The sequence below is a fragment of the Mesoplodon bidens genome (genome assembly GCF_964165515.1).
Source record: "Mesoplodon bidens genome assembly, chromosome: 14".
NCBI lineage: Eukaryota > Metazoa > Chordata > Mammalia > Artiodactyla > Ziphiidae > Mesoplodon > Mesoplodon bidens.
Window position 1 is genome coordinate 9,088,547 of NC_138170.1, and position 18,893 is coordinate 9,107,439.

Consider the following 18,893-nt stretch of genomic DNA (forward strand, 5'->3'; position numbering starts at 1 on the left):
GAAATCACTGTGGTATGCTGTGCCCTGTGGTCTCATACCATGTAATTGTGTATATTTCATATAGAAATTAGAAGTCTTGCAGAGGTACATACTCCATGGCTCCAGGGCCATGGTCTTAAGTGTCACTACATTTCAAACTGTCACCAGCTCTGTGGTTGCTATTGTTAGGCCCTCAGAGGAGAGTCCCAGTAGATCAGCTGGAGAAAGTGGTTTTCTAGCCCACCATGGAAGCCAACTATTTTGCCTAATGTTCGACCGCAGCAGCCTGTTTCATCACTAGATGGTTGTGCTGATTTGCTGAGGGGCTTACACTGTAAGGAATTTCTTTTTTTTTTCTCCCACTCAGTAGGTTGCCTTTCTTTTTTTTCTTTTTTTTAAAACATTTCTTTATTTTTTTTCCCATGTTCAGTATTAGTTATCTATTTTATACATATTAGTGTATATATGTCAGTCCCAACCTCCCAATTCATCCCACCACCACAACTACCACCCCGCTTTCCCTGCTTGGTGTCGATACATTTGTTCTCTACATTGCTTGGTGTCGATACATTTGTTCTCTACATCTGTGTCTCTTTCTTCCTTGAAAACTGGTTCATCTGTACCATTTTTCTAGATTCCACATATATGCATTAATTTACGATATTTGTTTTTCTCTTTCTGACTTACTTCACTCTGTATGACAGTCTCTAGGTCCATCCACGTCTCTACAAATGACCCAATTTTGTTCCTTTTTATGGCTGAGTAATATTCCATTGTGTATATGTACCACATCTTCTTTATCCATTCATCTGTCAATGGGTATTTAGCTTGCTTCCATGACCTGGCTATTGTAAATAGTGCTACAATGAACATTAGGGTGCATGTGTCTTTTAGAATTATGATTTTCTCTGGGTGTATGCGTAGGGTGGGATTGCTGGGTCACATGGTAATTCTTAGTTTTTTAAAGAACCTCCATACTGTTCTCCATAGTAGCTGTATCAATTTACATTCCCACCAGCAGTGCAAGAGGCTTTTCTCCACACCCTCTCCAGCATTTCTTATTTGTAGATTTTCTGATGATGGCCATTCTAACCAGTGTGAGGTGATACCTCATTGTAGTTTTAATTTGCATTTCTCTAATAATTAGTGACATTGAGCAGCTTTTCATGTGCCTCTTGGCCATCTGTATGTCTTCTTTGGAGAGATATCTATTTAGGTCTTCTGCCCATTTTTAGATTGGGTTGTTTGTTGTTTTAATATTGAGCTACATGAGCTGTTTATATATTTTGGAGATTAATCATTTGTCTGTTGATTCCTTTGCAAATAATTTCTCCCATTCTGTTGGTTGTCTTTTCATTTTGTTTATAGTTTCCTTTGCTGTGCAAAAGCTTCTAAGTTTCATTAGGTACCCATTTGTTTATTTTTTGTTTTATTTCCATTACTCTAGGAGGTGGGTGAAAAAAGATCTTGCTGTGATTTATGTCAAAGGGTGTTCTTCCTATGTTTTCCTCTAAGAGTTTTATAGTTTCTGGGCTTACATTTCGGTCTTTAATCCATTTTGAGTTTATTTTTGTGTATGGTGTTAGGGAGTATTTTAATTTCATTCTTTTACATGTAACTGTCCTGTTTTCCCAGCACCAGTTACTGAAGAGGCTGTCTTTTCTCCATTGTATATCCTTGCCTCCTTTGTCATAGATTAGTTGACAATAGGTGCATGGGTTTATCTCTGAGCTTTCTATCCTGTTCCATTGATCTATATTTCTGTTTTTGTGCCAGTACCATATTGTCTTGATTACTGTAGCTTTGTCGTATAGGCTAAAGTCAGGGAGTCTGATTCCTCCAGCTCCATTTTTTTCCCTCAAGATACCTTTGGCTATTCAGGGTCTTTTGTGTCACCATACAAATTTTAAGATTTTTTGTTCTAGTTCTGTAAAAAATGCCATTGGTAATTTGATAAGGACTGCATTGAATCTGTAGATTGCTTTGGGTAATATAGTCATTTTCACAATATTGATTCTTCCAATCCAAGAATATGGTATATCTCTCCATCTGTTTGTGTCATCTTTGATTTCTTTCAACAGTGTCTTATTGTTTTCTGAGTGCAGATCTTTTACCTCCTTAGGTAGGTTTATACCTAGGTATTTTATTCTTTTTCTTGCAATGGTGAATGGGATTGTTTGCTTAATTTCTCTTTCTGATCTTTCATTGTTAGTGTATAGCAGTGCAAGAGATTTCTGTGCATTAATTTTGTATCCTGCAACTCTACCAAATTCATTGATTAGCTCTAGTAGTTTTCTGGTGACATCTTCAGGATTCTCTCTGTATAGTATCATGTTATCTTCAAACAGTGACAATTTTACTTCTTCTTCTCCAATTTGTATTCCTTTTATTTCTTTTTCTTCTCTGATTGCCATGGCTAAAACTTCCAAAATTATGTTGAATAATAGTGGTGAGAGTGGACATCCTTGTCTTGTTTGTGATCTTAGTTGAAATGCTTTCAGTTTTTCACCATTGAGAATGATGTTTGCTGTGGGTTTGTCATATATGACCTTTATTATGTTGAGGTAGGTTCCCTTTATGCCCACTTTCTGGAGAGTTTTTATCATAAATCGGTGTTGAATTTTGTCAAAAGCTTTTTCTGCATCTATTGAGATGATCATATGGTTTTTATTCCTTAATTTGTTCGTGTGGTGTATCACACTGATTGATTTGCATATATTGAAGAATCCTTGCATCCCTGTGATAAATCCCACTTGAACATGGTGTATGATCCTTTTAATGTGTTGTTGGATTCTGTTTGCTAGTATTTTGTTGAGGATTTTTGCATCTAAATTCATCAGTGATATTGGTCTGTAGTTTTCTTTTTTTGTAGTATCTTTGTCTGGTTTTGTTATCAGGGTGGTGGTGGCCTCATAGAATGAGTTCGGGAGTGTTCCTTCCTCTGAAATTTTTTGGAAGAGTTTGAGAAGGATGGGTGTTAGCTCTTCTCTAAATGTTTGATAGAATTCACCTGTGAAGCCATCTGGTCCAGAACTTTTGTTTGCTGGAAAATTTTCAATCATAGTTTCAATTTCATTACTTGTGATTGGTCTGTTCATATTTTCTATTTCTACCTGGTTCAGTCTTAGAAGCTTATACGTTTCTAAGAATTTTTCCATTTCTTTCAGGTTGTCCATTTTATTGGCATAGAGTTGCTTGTAGCAGTCTCTTATGATGCTTCATATTTCTGCAGTGTCCATTGTAATTTCTCCTTTTCATTTCTAATTGTATTGATTTGAGCCCTCTGCCTTTTTATCTTCATGAGTCTGGCTAAAGGTTTATCAATTTTGTTTATCTTCTCAAAGAAGCAGCTTTTAGTTTTATTGATCTTTGCTACTGTTTTCTTCATTTCTATTTCATTTATTTCTGCTCTGATCTTTATGATTTCTTTCCATCTACTAACTTTGGGTATTGTTAATTCATCTTTCTCTAATTCCTTTAGGTGTAAGGTTAGATTGTTTATTTGAGATTTTTCTTGTTTCTTGAGGTAGGATTGTATTGCTATAAACTTCCCTCTTAGAACTGCTTTTGCTACATCCTATAGGTTTTGGATTGTTGTGTTTTCTTTGTCATTTGTCTCTAGGTTTTTTTTTATTTCCTCTCTGATTTCTTCAGTGGTTTCTTGGTTTTTAGTAACATATTGTCTAACCTCCATGTGTTTGTGTTTTTAATGTTTTTTCCCTGTAATTGATTTCTAATCTCACAGTGTTGTGATCAGAAAAGTTGCTTGATATGATTTCAATTTCTTAAATTTACTGAGGCTTGATTTATGACCCAAGATGTGATCTATCCTGGAAAATGTTCTGTGTGCATTTGAGAAGAAAGTGTAATCTGCTGTTTTCAGAAGGAAAGTCCTAGAAATATCAATTAAATCTGTCTGGTCTAATGTGTCATTGAAGGCTTGTGTTTCCTTGTTAATTTTCTATCTGGATGATCTATCCATTGGTGTAAATGAGGTGTTAAAGTCCTCCACTATTATTGTGTTACTGTCAATTTCCTCTTTTATAGCTGTTAGCATTTGCCTTCTGTATTGAGGTGTTCCTATGTTGGATGCATATATATTTATAATTGTTATATCTTCTTCTCAGATTGATCCCTTTATCATTATGTAGTGTCCTTCCTTGTCTCTTGTAACATTATTTATTTTAAAGTCTATTTCACCTGATATGAGAATTGCTACTCCAGCTTTCTTTTGATTTCCCTTTGCATGGAATATCTTTTTCCACTACCTCGCTTTCAGTCTATATGTGTCCCTAGGTTTGAAGTAGGTCTCTTGTAGACAGCATATATATGGGTCTCATTGTTGTATCCATTCAGTGAGCCTGTGACTTTTGGTTGGAGCATTTAATCCATTCACATTTAAGGTAATTATCAATAGGTATGTTCCTATTACCATTTTCTTAATTGTTTTAGGTTTGTTTTTGTAGGTCTTTTTCTTCTCTTGTGTTTCCCACTTAAAGAAGTTCCTTTGGCATTTGTTGTAGAGCTGGTTTGTGGTGCTGAATTCTCTTAACTCCTGCTTGTCTGTAAAGCGTTTGATTTCTCCGGTGAATGTGAATGAGATCCTTACTGGGTAGAGTAATCTTGGTTGTAGGTTCTTCCCTTTCATCACTTTAAATATATCATGCCACTCCCTTCTGGCTTGTAGAGTTTCTGCTGAGAAATCAGCTGATAACCTTGTGGGAGTTCCCTTGTATGTTATTTGTCATTTTTTCCTTGTGGCTTTCAATAACTTTTCTTTGTCTTTAATGTTTATTAGTTTGATTACTATGTGTCTCAGCATGTTTCTCCTTGGGTTTATCCTGCCTGGGGCTCTCTGCACTTTCTGGACTTTGATGGCTATTTCCTTTCCCATGTTAGGAAAGTTTTTGACTATAATCTCTTCAAATACTTTCTTGGGTCCTTTTTCTCTCTCTTCTCCTTCTGGGATCCCTATCATGCAAATGTTCATATGTTTAATATTATCCCATTGGTCTCTTAGGCTCTCTTCATTTCTTTTCATTCTTTTTTCTTTATTCAGTTCCACAGCAGTCAATTCCACCTTTCTGTCTTCTAGGTCACTTATCTGTTCTTCTGCCTCAGTTATTCTGCTATTGATTCCTTCTAGTGTATTTTTCATTTCAGTTATTGTATTATTCATCTCTGTTTGTTTGTTCTTCAATTCTTCTAGGTGTTTGTTCTTTAATTCTTCAAGGTCTTTGTTAAACATTTCTTGCATCTTCTCAATCTTTGCCTCCATTCTTTTTCTGAGGTCCTGGATCATCTTCACTATCATTATTCTGAATTCTTTTTCTGGAAGGTTGCCTATCTCCACTTCATTTAGTTGTTTTTCTGAGGTTAATCTTGTTCCTTCAGCTGGTACACAGTCCTCTGCCTTTTCATTTTGTCTGTCTTTCTGTGAATGTGGTTTTTGTTCCACAGGCTGCAGAACTGTAGTTCTTCTTGCTTCTCCTGTCTGCCCTCTCTATCTGCAGGAATTTCAATGCTAATTCTTACTACATGTTATAACCAGAGTAAGGGCTAACTAGAATCCTAAGCCTCATGTGAGATGCAAACCCATTTCTTATAAATATTCCAGGGGGGTTGAGGGCAATGTGTTCTGTTTATTAGAGCATAAAGTTGTAGTGATGTCAGTTTATTCATATATTATTTATATGGTAAAATTATTTATACTAGAATTTTTAATTTGCTTTATCTGTCACAGACTGACAGTTGTGTTATTTCCTATCATTAATATGTTTTTCTGCTTTTTCTTCTGCCTTCAGCAGTGATGGTTTGATGTATTTTTATGCTATTGTCTGACACATATAGGTTTATTTTATTGTGTTTTTATTATTGGGTTTGTATTTTGATTAATATAACTTGAACTATTTCATCCCATTTAATTATATTTGCCTTGAATTCTAATATATCCAGTGTTACTCTTATCATGTCAGGTGTTTGTTTTTGCTCACATTTGATTGATATATCTCTATGCATCCTTTTATTTTTAACTTCTCTGTCATTTGTTTTAGCTTTGCCTTTTGTTAAGTGGTTTGAATTCGTTTTCTGATCCAATTTTAAATTCACTATTTTTTAATTAGGTTGGGTAGGGGGAGATTAAATATATTTACTTTTGTGGTAATGTAAAAAGCTAATGGTAAATGTAGAGATTTTTTAATTACCAAATATATTTATCTAATAGCAAAGTCAAAACAACTTTAATTAAAGCATATTTTTAAATTGTGTTTCCAGGATCTTTTGAGACTTACCTTAACCCACCTGAACAGGAAGCCTATTCTAAAATAAAGGAGGATGATCAACTCATGACAACAGAAAGGGTGCCCACAAGCCATAATTTTTGGCATCCAGAATTAAGTTCTTTCCATAAGCTAATTCTTATTAAATGCTGTAAAGAAGAAAAGGTAGGAGATTTTTTCATTAAATATCTGTGTTATAATTACTTCTACTAAAGCTCACCAGCCAGTTATGATTCATGGACTGAATTAGATTTGTTTAGAGAGTAGCACTGGCCAAGTTTGGGAGGTGGTTTGTGATTCTGTGTTATTAATAAGAAATAGAGACTTTGTGTTATTAACAGAACACAATGTTTTATACAGAAAATGATGAAAGAAAAGGTTGGAGAGCCAGCCAGGAACCTGGTGGTCCTTCCCTGGTGTGTGCCATGGGGAACTTGTGCTCTCTGCTAGGGAGGGCAGGGATCTGCTGGACAGCATTAGCAGGGGATTGATGGGCCTTTCAGATCTTGGCAGCAATGGGAAGAAGGCATTTGAAGAGAAAAACACCATAGTTACCAAGACCAGTTTGAAGATGGTTAATGTAGTTTATATAAGAAATTACAGCAGTCTGCATAAAAAAAGAACAAAATAATGCCATTTGCAGCAAGATGGATAGACCTAGAGATTATCATACTCAGTGAGGTCAGACAAAAACAAATATCATATGATATTGCTTATATGTGGAATCTAATTTAAAAAATGATACAAATGAACTTATTTACAAAACAGAAAAACTCACAGATCTTGAAATCAAACTTATGGTTACCAAAAAGGAAACGTGGGGGTAAGTGATAAATTAGGAGTTTGGGATTAATATATACACACTACTATATATAAAATATATAACTAGCAAGGACCTGCTGTATAGCACAGGAAACTCTACTCAATATTCTGTAATAACCTATATGAGAAAAGAATCTGAAAAAGAATGGATATATATAGAGAGAGATAGGTATATACATATATATATATATATATATATATATATATACATATATATATATATACATATATCACTTTGCTGTACACCTGAAACTAACATGACATTTTAAATCAACTGTGCTCCAATAAAAATTTTTTAAAAGTTATGGCAGACTGAATTAGGATAGAGGTAGTAGATTAAAGAGATGGAAGGGAATGTGGAGATGGGGCAACTGTGTTGCTCCTAGTTTCTGCATGGGTGCAAAAGGGGATAGTTGTATCAACAACTAAGCAAATGTGAAGGGAAAAACATGTCAGAGAAAGATGTCACTGAGTCTGCAGTGTCCACCAGTATCAGAGTGTATAGTAGTCTGGAGACCAATTAATATCTGGTTATAAAAATCTAGAGAGAGGATTTCCCTGGTGGCACAGTGGTTGAGAGTCTACCTGCCGATGCAGTGGATGGGGGTTCATGCCCCGGTCCAGGAAGATCCCACATGCCATGGAGTGGCTGGGTCTGTGAGCCATGGCCACTAAGCCTGCATGTCCGGAGGCTGTGCTCCGCCTTGGGAGAGGCCACAACAGTGAGGGGCCTGCATACTGCAAAAAAAAAAAAAAAGACTCTAGAGAGAAATATGGCTTACAAATAGAGATTGGGGAATCATCAGCATTGAGTTGGAAAGTAAAACCACAGGAGTTGTTAAAATGGTAGAGGAATAATAGAATAAGAGGACAAGTGGGCAAAGGATGAAACCCTGAGAAGCACCAACTTTGAAAGAGCAGAGAGAAAGGATGAAGAACCCATGAGAAGGAAGAGGCAGAGGGCAAGAAGAACACCAGGAGAAAGAAGTGACGTGGAAACCAAAGAGGTATAGAATTTCAGTACAACAAGTTATCAACAGAATGAATGAGTGGAGGATGTTCCTATGAGAAATGAGAGAAAGAAAACTCACTGGAGAAAGCCAAAGCATAGTTGGGAAATATTGAGGCTATGCTGTAGGATTTTCTGCCATCTCTGTAGGAATACTGAACAGCTATGGGGTCGACCTGGGCTACCAATAATTACAATAGATGAATAGATAAAATAGATAATAGATAAAAAGCCATTGAGACTGTTGGTAAAAGTAGTTCTATAAATGGGGTGAGATCTAAGAAAGAGCTTATAGACTGGGAGAAGAGGAAAAACCTTGAAAGTTTCTTTGGAAGCAAATGTATTTGGACTAGACGAGTAGCACAGCTAGAAGGATGGGAGAGGTTGTGATCAAAGTTGAACTTAAAATTTCTGATGAGCAGTTCTAAGTGATGACAATGTCCTGAGGGTGGCCATGGGTGTGGGTGACTGAGGAAGTGATGAGATGATGTGCATTAGAGTTAGAGGTCAAGGAACTGTGATGTTAGGATGTGGGATGGCCTTATGGACCCTGAACCTGGGTTGTGTCACCCCAGATGGTGAGATACAGTTGATAAATCATTGGAACAGACATGAATGGAGAGGAAAGCTATGATCAGATGGAAAGTCTTCAGTGAATATGGGACAGTGGCTACCAGATTGGATGCTGACAAGAATGAAGGATGACTAAGTGACAGGTGCCCCAAAGAAGAAGGAGTTTTAAAGATTAAGACATGTGCTAGAAAATTCTAGACTATAGGAAATTGTTGTTGTTTCAGGTTCTGTGTCTCTATGTACGAGCTAAGGTTCTTTAGGTTACAACCATAGAGAGTAAACTTAATAAGTTTAAGAAAAAACGGATTTATTAAAATTAAAAGATACTGGGGGGTAGCTCATTAAATTCAAGGAAAAGCCAATTAAGCACGCTTCAGGAAGAGTGAAAACCTGGGCGGTTCAATGAACATAGCTCTGTAGTATTGCAATTGTCAGCACTCAGCTCTCAACTATAAACTGTTCCCCTAGTTTCAAATTCTTAAGATAGAGATTCTGATTGGTCCAGCTTGACTTAAGTTTTACCCCTGGTCCAGTCAACTATGGATAGGGAAATTGCATCATACAGTAGAAATAGGACTACTGGAAGATTTCCTAGAGAAGAGATGCTGGTCAGCTATGTCCATGCAAGATCCCACCTGCTCTGAGGCCTTGTCTCCCAGCCAGCATTCCCATTTCTCTGGTCCAGAGAAGACCAGACTCGGGAAAGACCTGAGAGTCACCTTCCAATATTTGAAGACTGGTAACTTTCCCTTGGCTTCTGTTCATAGAACATTTAACAAATACTTTGGTGAGTAATTATTGTATTCTAGGCACTGAGGCTACAATTGTGAAAAAGAAAAAATTCAAAGTCCATACTCCCATGGGCTTACATTCTAGTGGGAAAGAGGGGAAAAAAAAAGAATAAAATATTTTCCATTTGCAAAAAGTCCTTAGAAGGACATGAATGGGAAGTTTCAGTAAAAGTAATAGAGTGAAAGCTAGTTTAAGGTGGGAACCAAGGAGGACCTCTTTGCAGAGGTGATATTCTCAACTTCTCATATAAATCATTTCCTGTGTCATACCAACATCCAATTTGGTGAGGAGGTAAGGGGTGAGCAGAAGCTAGACGTGGAGTAGTATCCTGGTTGAGGAAGCCTAGCAGGGACTGGAGGGAGGGCCTACTGGGAGAAGAGGGTCCCAGAGGAGAAGGGCCCAGAAGAGCTCAGAGACAGGCCTTCAGGCTGTGGTCAGAGCTGCTGCTCATGGGAGCAAATATGAAATAAATAGAATGGGAAATGGAATCAAGCCCTGAACCGGAAGTGGGCGGAGTCACTCCCCTTGGGCACCACCTAGGCTTTGATAGAAGCAAAGGGGCTTCACAAGGGATACATGCCCACCCTTCCCAGTCACAGGCTGCAGGTCAGCCTGAGGGCAGGGATTCTTTTTTGTCACTTGGACCCTTTGAAGAATATGATGAAAGTTGCAGGTCTTCTTAGAAAATGCATGAATGCTCTCCCACATATGATTTTGTAATTCTAGGTTAAGAATTCCGATCTTAGGAAATGTTCATTCTCTCTCTTTCTCTCTCTCTCTCTCTCACACACACACACACACACACTTTTTTTTTTAACCTTTTCATCCTCTGCACCCATTTTCCCCTCTCTGGCAACCACCAATCTGTTCTCTGTATCTAGGAGTTTGTTGTTGTTGTTGCAGTTCTTAAGACTACACATATAAGAGAGGTAATATATTTATTTTTCTCTGTCTGACTTATTTCACTTAGTATAATGCCCTCAAGGGCCATTCATGTTGCTGCAAATGACAAGATTTCATTCTTTTTCATTCCTGAATAATATTCTATTGTGTGTGTACATATATATACCGCATTTTCTTTATTCATTTATCCATTGATGGACACAGGTTGTTTCCATGACCTAGCTATTGTAAATAGTGCTGTAGTTAACATGGGGTGCATATATCTTTTCAAGTTAGTGTTTCCATTTTCTTAGGATAAAGACCCAGAATTGTGAGTGCTGGATCATACAGTAGTGCTATTTTTAATTTTTTGCAGACATTGACACTGTTTTCCATAGTGGCTGCACCAATTTACATTCCCACCAACAGTGCCCAAGGGTTCCCTTTTCTCAACATCCTCACCAACACTTATTTCTTGTCTTTTTGATAATAGTCATTTTAGCAGGTATGAAATGATATCTCATTGTGGTTTTGATTTGCATTTCCCTGATGATTAATGATGCTGATCACCTTTTTCATGTACCTGTTGGCCATCTGTATGTCTTTTTTGGAAAAATGCCTATTCAAATCTTCTGCCTATTTTTTTAATTGGATTGTTTGGGGGATTTTTCTATTGAGGTGCATGAGTTATTTGTATATTTTGTATATTAGCCCCTTATCTAAGATTTGCAAATATTTTCTACTATTCAATAGGTTGCCTTTTCATTTTGTCGATAGTTTCTTTTGCAGTGCATAAGCTTTTTAGTATGATGTAGCCCCACTTATTTATTTTGACTTTTGTTGTTTTTGTTTTTGGTGTCAGATTCAAAAAATCATTACCAAGACCTGTGTCAAGGAGCTTACTGCGCATGTTTTCTTCTAGGACTTTTATGGCTTCAAGTCTTATGTTTGAGTCTTTAATCCATTTTGAGTAAATATTTGTGTATAGTGTAACATAGTGGCTGAGTTTCATTCTTCTGCATGGGACTGTCTAGTTTTCCCAACACCATTAATTGAAGAAACCGTCCTTTCCCCATTTTATATTCTTGACCCCTTTGATGTAATTTAACTGACCATATATACCTGGGTTTATTTCTGGGCTCTTTGTTCTATTCCACTGATCTGTGTGTCTGTTTTTATGCCAATATCATACTGCTTTAATTACTAGAGCTTTGTAACATAGTTTGAAATCAGGGAGTGTGATGCCTCCAGCTCTGTTCTTCTTTCTCAAGATTGCTTTGGCTATTAGAGGTTTTTTTGCAGTTCTGTACAAACTTTAGGATTATTTATTCTAGTTCTGTGAAAAACGCCATTGGAATTTTGATAGAGATTGCACTGAATCTGCAAATTGCCTTGGGTATTGTGGACATTTTAACAATATTGATTCTCCCAACCATGAACACCAAATATCTTTCCACTTATTTGTGTCTTCTTCAATTTTTGTCATTAATGTCTTGTAGTTTTCAATATACAGGTATTTCATCTCTTGTTTAAATGTATTCCTAGGTATTTTATTTTTTTTGATGTAATTGTAAATGGGATTGCTTTCTTTTTTTCTCTTTCATATAGTTTGTTATTAGTATGTAAAAACACAACAGATTTTTGTGTCGATTTTGTATCCTGCAATATTACTGAATTCATTTATTAGTTGTAACAGTTTCTTGATAGAGTCTTTAGTGTTTTCCATATATGACAGTATGTCATCTGAAGACAGTGACAGATTTATTTCTTCCTTTCCAGTGTGGATGTCTTTTTTTTTTCTTACTTAATTGCTCTGGCCAGGAATTCCAATACTATGTTGAATAAAAGTAGTAAGAGTGGGAATCATTGCCTTTTTCCTGTTCTTAAAAGAAAGTATTTTACCTTTTCACTGTTGAGTATGATGTTAGCTATGAGCTTGTTATATATGGCCTTTATTATGTTAAGGTATGTTCCCACTTGGTTGGAAGTTTTTATCATAAATGTGTGTTGAATTTTGTCAAATGCTTTTTCTGCATCGATTTTTAATTATTTATTTATTTATGGCTGCTTCAGGTCTTAGCTGCAGCACACAGGATTTTTTGTCACAGTGCATGGACTCTTCATTGTGGCACACGGGCTTCTCTCTAGTTGTGGTGCATGGGTTCCAGAGCACGTGGGCTCTGTAATTGCAGCACATGGGCTCTCTATATGTGGCTTGCAGGATCAGTAGTTGTAGTGTGTGGACTCAGTATTTGCAGCGCATGGACTTAGTTGCTCCAAAGCATGTGGGATCTTAGTTCCCTGACCAGGGATAGAACTCGCATCCCCTGCATTGGAAGGCGGACTCTCAACCACCAGACCACCAGGGAAGTGCCTTTTTCTGCATCTATTGAGTTGCCTATATGTTTTTTATCCTTCATTTTGTTAATGTGGTGTATCACAGTGACTGATTTGCGAATGTTGAACCATCCTTGCATCCCTGGAATAAGTCCCACTTGATTATGTGTATGATCCTTTTAATGTGTTTTTGAACTTGGTTCGCTAATATTTTGTTGAGGATTTGGCATCTTTGTTCATCAAGGATATTGGTCTGTAATTTTCTTTAGGTGTCCTTGTGTCTAATGACAGTGAGCATAGTTTCTTGTGTTTATAGGCTATTTGTAGAACTGTCTATTCGGATCCTTTGCCATTTTTTAAAACTATTTGTCTTTTTCTTATGGAGTTGAAATAGTTCTTTATATATTCTAAATAAAATTTCCTTAACAGATACATTATTTGAAAGAAAAAAGGTCTCACACTCTGTGGTTGTCTTTTCACTTTCTTTATGGTGTCCTTTGAAACACAAAATTTTTTTAATTTTTATTTTAATGATTCCCAATTTGTTTTTCTTTTGTCACTCGTGCTTTTGATGCCACATCTAAAAAGCCATTGCCTAATTCAATGTCATGAAGATTTACTCCTATGTTTTCTTTTAAGAGTTATAAAACTTTATCTCTTACATCAAGATCTTTGATCCATTTTGATTTAATTTTTATATAGTGTTAGGTAAGGAACCAACTTGATTCTTTTGCATGTGAATATCCAATTGTCCCAGTATCATTTGTTAAAAGACTCTTCTTTCTCCATTGAGTGATCTTGACACCCTTGCCAAAAATCAATTGGCCATAATTGTGAGAGTTTATTTCTAGTATATCAGTTCTAGTCCATTGATCTATATGTCTACCCTTATGGCACTACTGCACTGTTTTGATTATTGTAGCTCTGTGGCAAGTTTTAAAATTGGGAAGTGTGAGTCTTCCAACTTTGCTCTTCTTTTTCAAGATTATTTTGACTATTCTGGGTCCCTTGAGTTTCCATATGAATTTAGGATCAGCTTGGAAATTTCTGAAAAGAAACCAGCCAGAATTTTGATTGGACTCTGTAGATCAATTTAGGGAGTATTGGCATCTTAACAACATTAAGTCTTCCAATCCATGTACATGGGGTGTTTTTCCATTTATTTGGATCTTCTTTAATTTATTCCAACAATGTTTTGTAGTTCTCAGAGACTAAGTTTTGCATTTCTCTTGTTAAATTTACTTCTAAGTATTTTGTTCTTTCTGTTGCTATTGTAAGTGGAATTGCACTCTTAATTTCATTGTTGGTTTTCTCACTGCTACTGTAGAGAAATACAGTTGATTGCTGTATATTTTTGTATACTGCAAACCTGCTGAACTTGTTTATTCTAACAGACTTTTACTGTGTTTCATAGCATTTTCTATATGCAAGATCTTGTCATCTGCAAATAGAGATGGTTTTACTTCTTCCTTCCCAATCTAGATATCTTTTATTTTATTTTCTTAACTAATTGCCCTAGTTAGAACATCCAGGACAATGTTGAAGAAAAGTAATGGCAGTGGATGTACTTGCCTTGTACCTATCTTAGGAGGAAAAGCATTCAGTTTTCACCATTAAGTATGATGTTAACTGTGGGGTTTTCATTGATACCTCTTAACAGGTTGAGGAATTTCCCCTCTATTCCTGTTATGTTGAGTGTCTCTCAAGAGTGTTACATTATTTTATTAAATTTATTTTTGGAGGGGGGAAATGTTACTTTATAATTCTCCTTTTATAAAAATATATTAGAATGATACAATTGTTACCTAAAGAGACATGTTTTTTAATTTACATTGCCTGAGGTATATTATTTTTTTCCAGATTTACTGAGATATATCTAACAAGTAACATTGTTTAAGAGGTGTACAACATGATGATTTGATACATACATATATTGCAAAATGATTACCACAATATGGTTAATTAACACATCCATCACCTCACATAATTACCGTGTGTGTGTGTGTGTGTGCATGTGTGTGGGGGGGTGTGAGAACATTTCAGATCTAATCTCTTAACTTTTAAATATATAATATTGTTAACCGAGTCACCATGCTATACATTCGAACCCTACTACTTATTCATCTTATAACTGGAAGTTTGTACCCTTTGAAACATCTCCCCATTTCTTCCCCCTCCCAATACCCTGGCAACCAGCATTCTACTCTCTGTTTCTATTAGTTCAGCTCTGTTAGATTCCACATGTAAGTGATACCATACAGTGCTTATCTTTCTCTAATTTATTTCACTTAACATAATGTCCTCGAGGTCCATCTATGCTATCACAAACGGCAAGATATTCCATTGTATATATTTACCAAATGTCTTTACCCATTAATCTGTGGATGCATATTTAGATTGTTTTCATGTCTTGGCTATTGTGAATAAGGCTGCAATGAATACGGGGGTTCAGATATCTCTTCAAGGTAGTGACTTCATTTCATTCAAATAAATACCCAGAAGTGGGATTACTGGATCATCTGGTAGCTATATTTTTAATTTGTTAAGGAACGTCCATTCTGTTTTCCATAGTGGCTACACCAATTTACATTCCTGCCAACAATGCAAGAGTTCCCTTTTTTCCACCAACACTACTTATCTCTTGTCTTTTTGTTAATAGCAATTCTAACAGGTGTGAGGTGATATCTCATTGTGGTTTTGATTTGCATTTCCCTGATAATTAGTGATGTTGAGCACCTTTTTATGTACCTGTTGGCCATTTGTATATCTCCTTTGGAAAAATGCCTATTAAATCCTTTGCCCATTTTTTAACCAGATTGTTTGTTTTTGCTATTGAGTTGCATGAGTTTCTTACATATTTGGTATTTTAACACCTTATCAGATGTATGGTTTTAAGTTATCTTCTCCCATTCCATAGGTTGCCTTCTTATTTTGTTGGTTACTTCTTTTGCTGTGCAAGAGCTTTTTAGTTTTGTATAGTCCCTTGTTTATTTTTGTTTTCATTGCTTGTGCTTTTGGTGTCATATCCAAAAACTCGTTGTTAAAACTATGTCAAGGAAATATTCCCCTCTGTTTTCTTCTAGAAGTTTTATGGATTTGGGTCTTATATTTAAATATTTAATTCATTTTGAGTTGATTTTTATGAGTGGTGTAAGATAGCGGTCCAATTTCATTCTTCGCCATGTGAATGTCCAGTTTGTCCAACACCATTTATTGAAGAGACTGTTCTTTCCCCATTGATTATTCTTGGCTTCCTTTTCAAATATTAGTAGTAGCCCATATATGTGTGGGTTTATTTCTCGGTTCTCAGTTGTGTTCCATTCATCTATGTGTCTGTTTTCTTGTCGGTACCATACTGTTTTTATTACTACACCTTTGGAATATAATTTGAATTCAGGAAATGTCCTGCCTCCAGCTTTGATCTTCTTTCTCAGGATTGCTTTGGCAATTTCAGGTCATTTGTGGTTCAATATAAATTTAGGAATTTTTTTCTATTTCTGTGAAAACTGCCAATGGAATTTTGATAGGGATTGCATTGAATCTATAGATGACTTTAGGTAGTATGGACATTTTAACAATATTAATTCTTACAATCCACAAACACAGGATATCTTTCCATTTGTTTATGTCTTCTTCAATTTCTTTTATCAATGTCTTGTCAGTGTACAAATCTTTCACTTCCTTGGTTAAATTTATTCCTAAGTATTTTATTGTTTTTGATGCTATTGGAAGTGGATAGTTTTCTTTTTTTATTTTATTTTTTATAATTAATTTTTATTGGAGTATAGTTGCTTTACAATGTTGTGTTAGTTTCTACTGTACAGCAAAGTGAATCAGTTATACATATACATATATCCCCTCTTTTTTGGATTTCCTTCCCATTTAGGTCACCACAGAGCAGTGAATAGAGTTTCCTGAGCTATAGAGTAGGTTCTCATTAGTTATATATTTTATATATAGTATCAATAGTGTATATATGTCAATCCCAATCTCCCAATTCATCCCACCTACTCCCTTTCCCCCCTTGGTGTCCATACGTTTGTTCTCTACATCTGTGTCTCTATTTCTGTTTTGCAAATAAGATCACCTATACCATTTTTCTAGATTCCACATATATGCATTAATATACAGTATTTGTTTTTTCTTTCTGACTTAACATAGTTTTCTTTATTTCTCTTTCAGATATTTCACTGTAGTGTGTATAAACACAACTGATTTTATATGTTGATTTTGTATCCTGCAACTTTACTTAATTCATTTATTAGGTCTAACAGTTTTTTGGTGAAGTCTTCAGGATTTTCTATACACAGATGACCCTTGAACGATGCAGATGTTAGGGGCACTGGCCCTCTGTACAATAGAAAATCTACATATAACTTTACAGTCAGCCCTCTGTATCTTTGGTTGCTCATCTGAGGATTCAACCAACAATGGATTGTGTAGTACTATAGTACATTTTTATTGGAAAAAATCCACCGTATAAGTGAACCTGTGCAGTTCAAACTCATGTTGTTCAAAGGTCAACTGTATAAGATTTTATCATCTGCAAATAGTGACATTTTTACTTCTTCCTTTCTGATTTGGATGCCTTATTTCTTTATCCAGCCTAATGGCTCTGGCTAGAACTTCTGATACATTGTTGAATTGGAACCTTATCCAGTATTTTTGTAATCTTTTTCCTTTCAATTTTCAGGTGGTTTTTGCTCTTACAGACTTTGTAATAGAAAATCTGGGGAAATCCTTTGTAGAGACACCACCCGTGGACCTGCCCTCTCTGTATCAAGACATGTCATACAAAACTCCCCTGGTATTTATCTTAAGCACAGGCTCAGATCCCATGGGTGCATTTCAGAGGTTTGCCCGGGTCAGCGGGTATTCAGAACGGTAAGATCGTATTGTGCAGTTTTAATAATTCATATGAACATCTCCTTGTTAAAATTTGCCTTTTTTCTTCCCTTTGTGGAGTGTGAATAACTAATTCAGGTATTCCTTACTCAATAAATTAAGACACTTTAATATTTAGCTATGCATGTTGTTAAATGGTGTTAAATATCATAAGAGCAGATGTAAACTCCATTTGAGCAAAGGGGAGATTGTTTAAAATGTTGAAGTATAATAATCTAATGCAATAGTGATTAAAACATTTGTTATTTAAGACATAATTTTAATGTAACTGTAAAAGGATTGTAGTTTATTCCTTGTGCTCAAATGTGCAACAATTTCCATAGCTCTTTATGTTGTATCATTAATATCATCTTTCTCCTGAGCTTCTACTCTGCTGGTTAAGAGAGGGAGGGGAAAGTTTAAACTTGTGAATTTACAATATTATATTTTCTTCTGGTTTAAATGTCTCCAGGGTAAGCTGATTTGTCTTCTTTCTCATGAAAGCTCAGTCTTCCTGACTCCTTCTTCCCCCACTCCTCCCCAAGATGGTATCCTGGTGGGTAGGAAAGTGCACAAGACCACAGAGTGTCAGAGGAGATTAGGGGTCTCATATCTAGGAAGTAATCTCCAGCTCTGACAGGCCCTTGCATGGAGTGGCTGGTCTGGCCTTGTCCCTGGACTGGCAATTACAAGATGATGGATCCCATCTGTTCTTTGAAGTTCATAATCTGTATTAGTCAGGCTTCTCCAGAGAAACAGAACCAATGGGATATATAAAAATATAATACGTATATAATACTCTATCTATATTTTATCCTATATATGTGTATATATATTATGTATGTAAAAGAAGAAACTGATTTACATGATTATGGAGATTGATAAGGTCCAAAATCTGCAGTCAGAAAGATAGAAACCCAGGAGAGATGATGTGTAGTTCTAGTCCAAGTCCAAAGGCTTGAAAGCCAGGAGTAATAATGGTACAAGTCCCAGTCTGAAAGCTAGTAAGCTCAAGACCCAAGAAAAGCCAGTGTTTTTATCTGAATCCAAAGGCCAGAAAAAAAGCAATGACCCAGCTCAAACAGTCAGGCAAGAGGATTTCCCTCTTACTCAGCCTTTTTGTTCTATTCAGGTCTTCAATTGATTGGATGGGGCCCATCCACATTAGGGAGGGCAATCTTCTTTACTCAGTTTACTGATTCAAATATTAATCTCACCCATAAGCACCCGCCCCCAGACTCATTCAGAATAATGTTTAACCTAATATCTGGGCACCATGTGACCCAGTTAAGTTGACACATAAAATTGACCATCAAATGGTCCTACACATTTGCCTT

At 36.0% G+C, this 18,893-nt stretch overlaps 1 protein-coding gene across 1 annotated transcript in view; it reads left to right on the plus strand.

Annotated features, from left to right (window-relative positions):
- The window catches only part of DNAH6 (dynein axonemal heavy chain 6), a 274,144-nt gene that overhangs the window by 213,196 nt on the left and 42,055 nt on the right, over nt 1-18,893 (plus strand). Inside the window, exons 63-64 of the mRNA XM_081255033.1 lie at nt 6,253-6,422; nt 17,366-17,556. Of these exons, the coding sequence (XP_081111159.1) occupies nt 6,253-6,422; nt 17,366-17,556 (361 nt within the window). The remainder of the gene's footprint in view (nt 1-6,252; nt 6,423-17,365; nt 17,557-18,893) is intronic.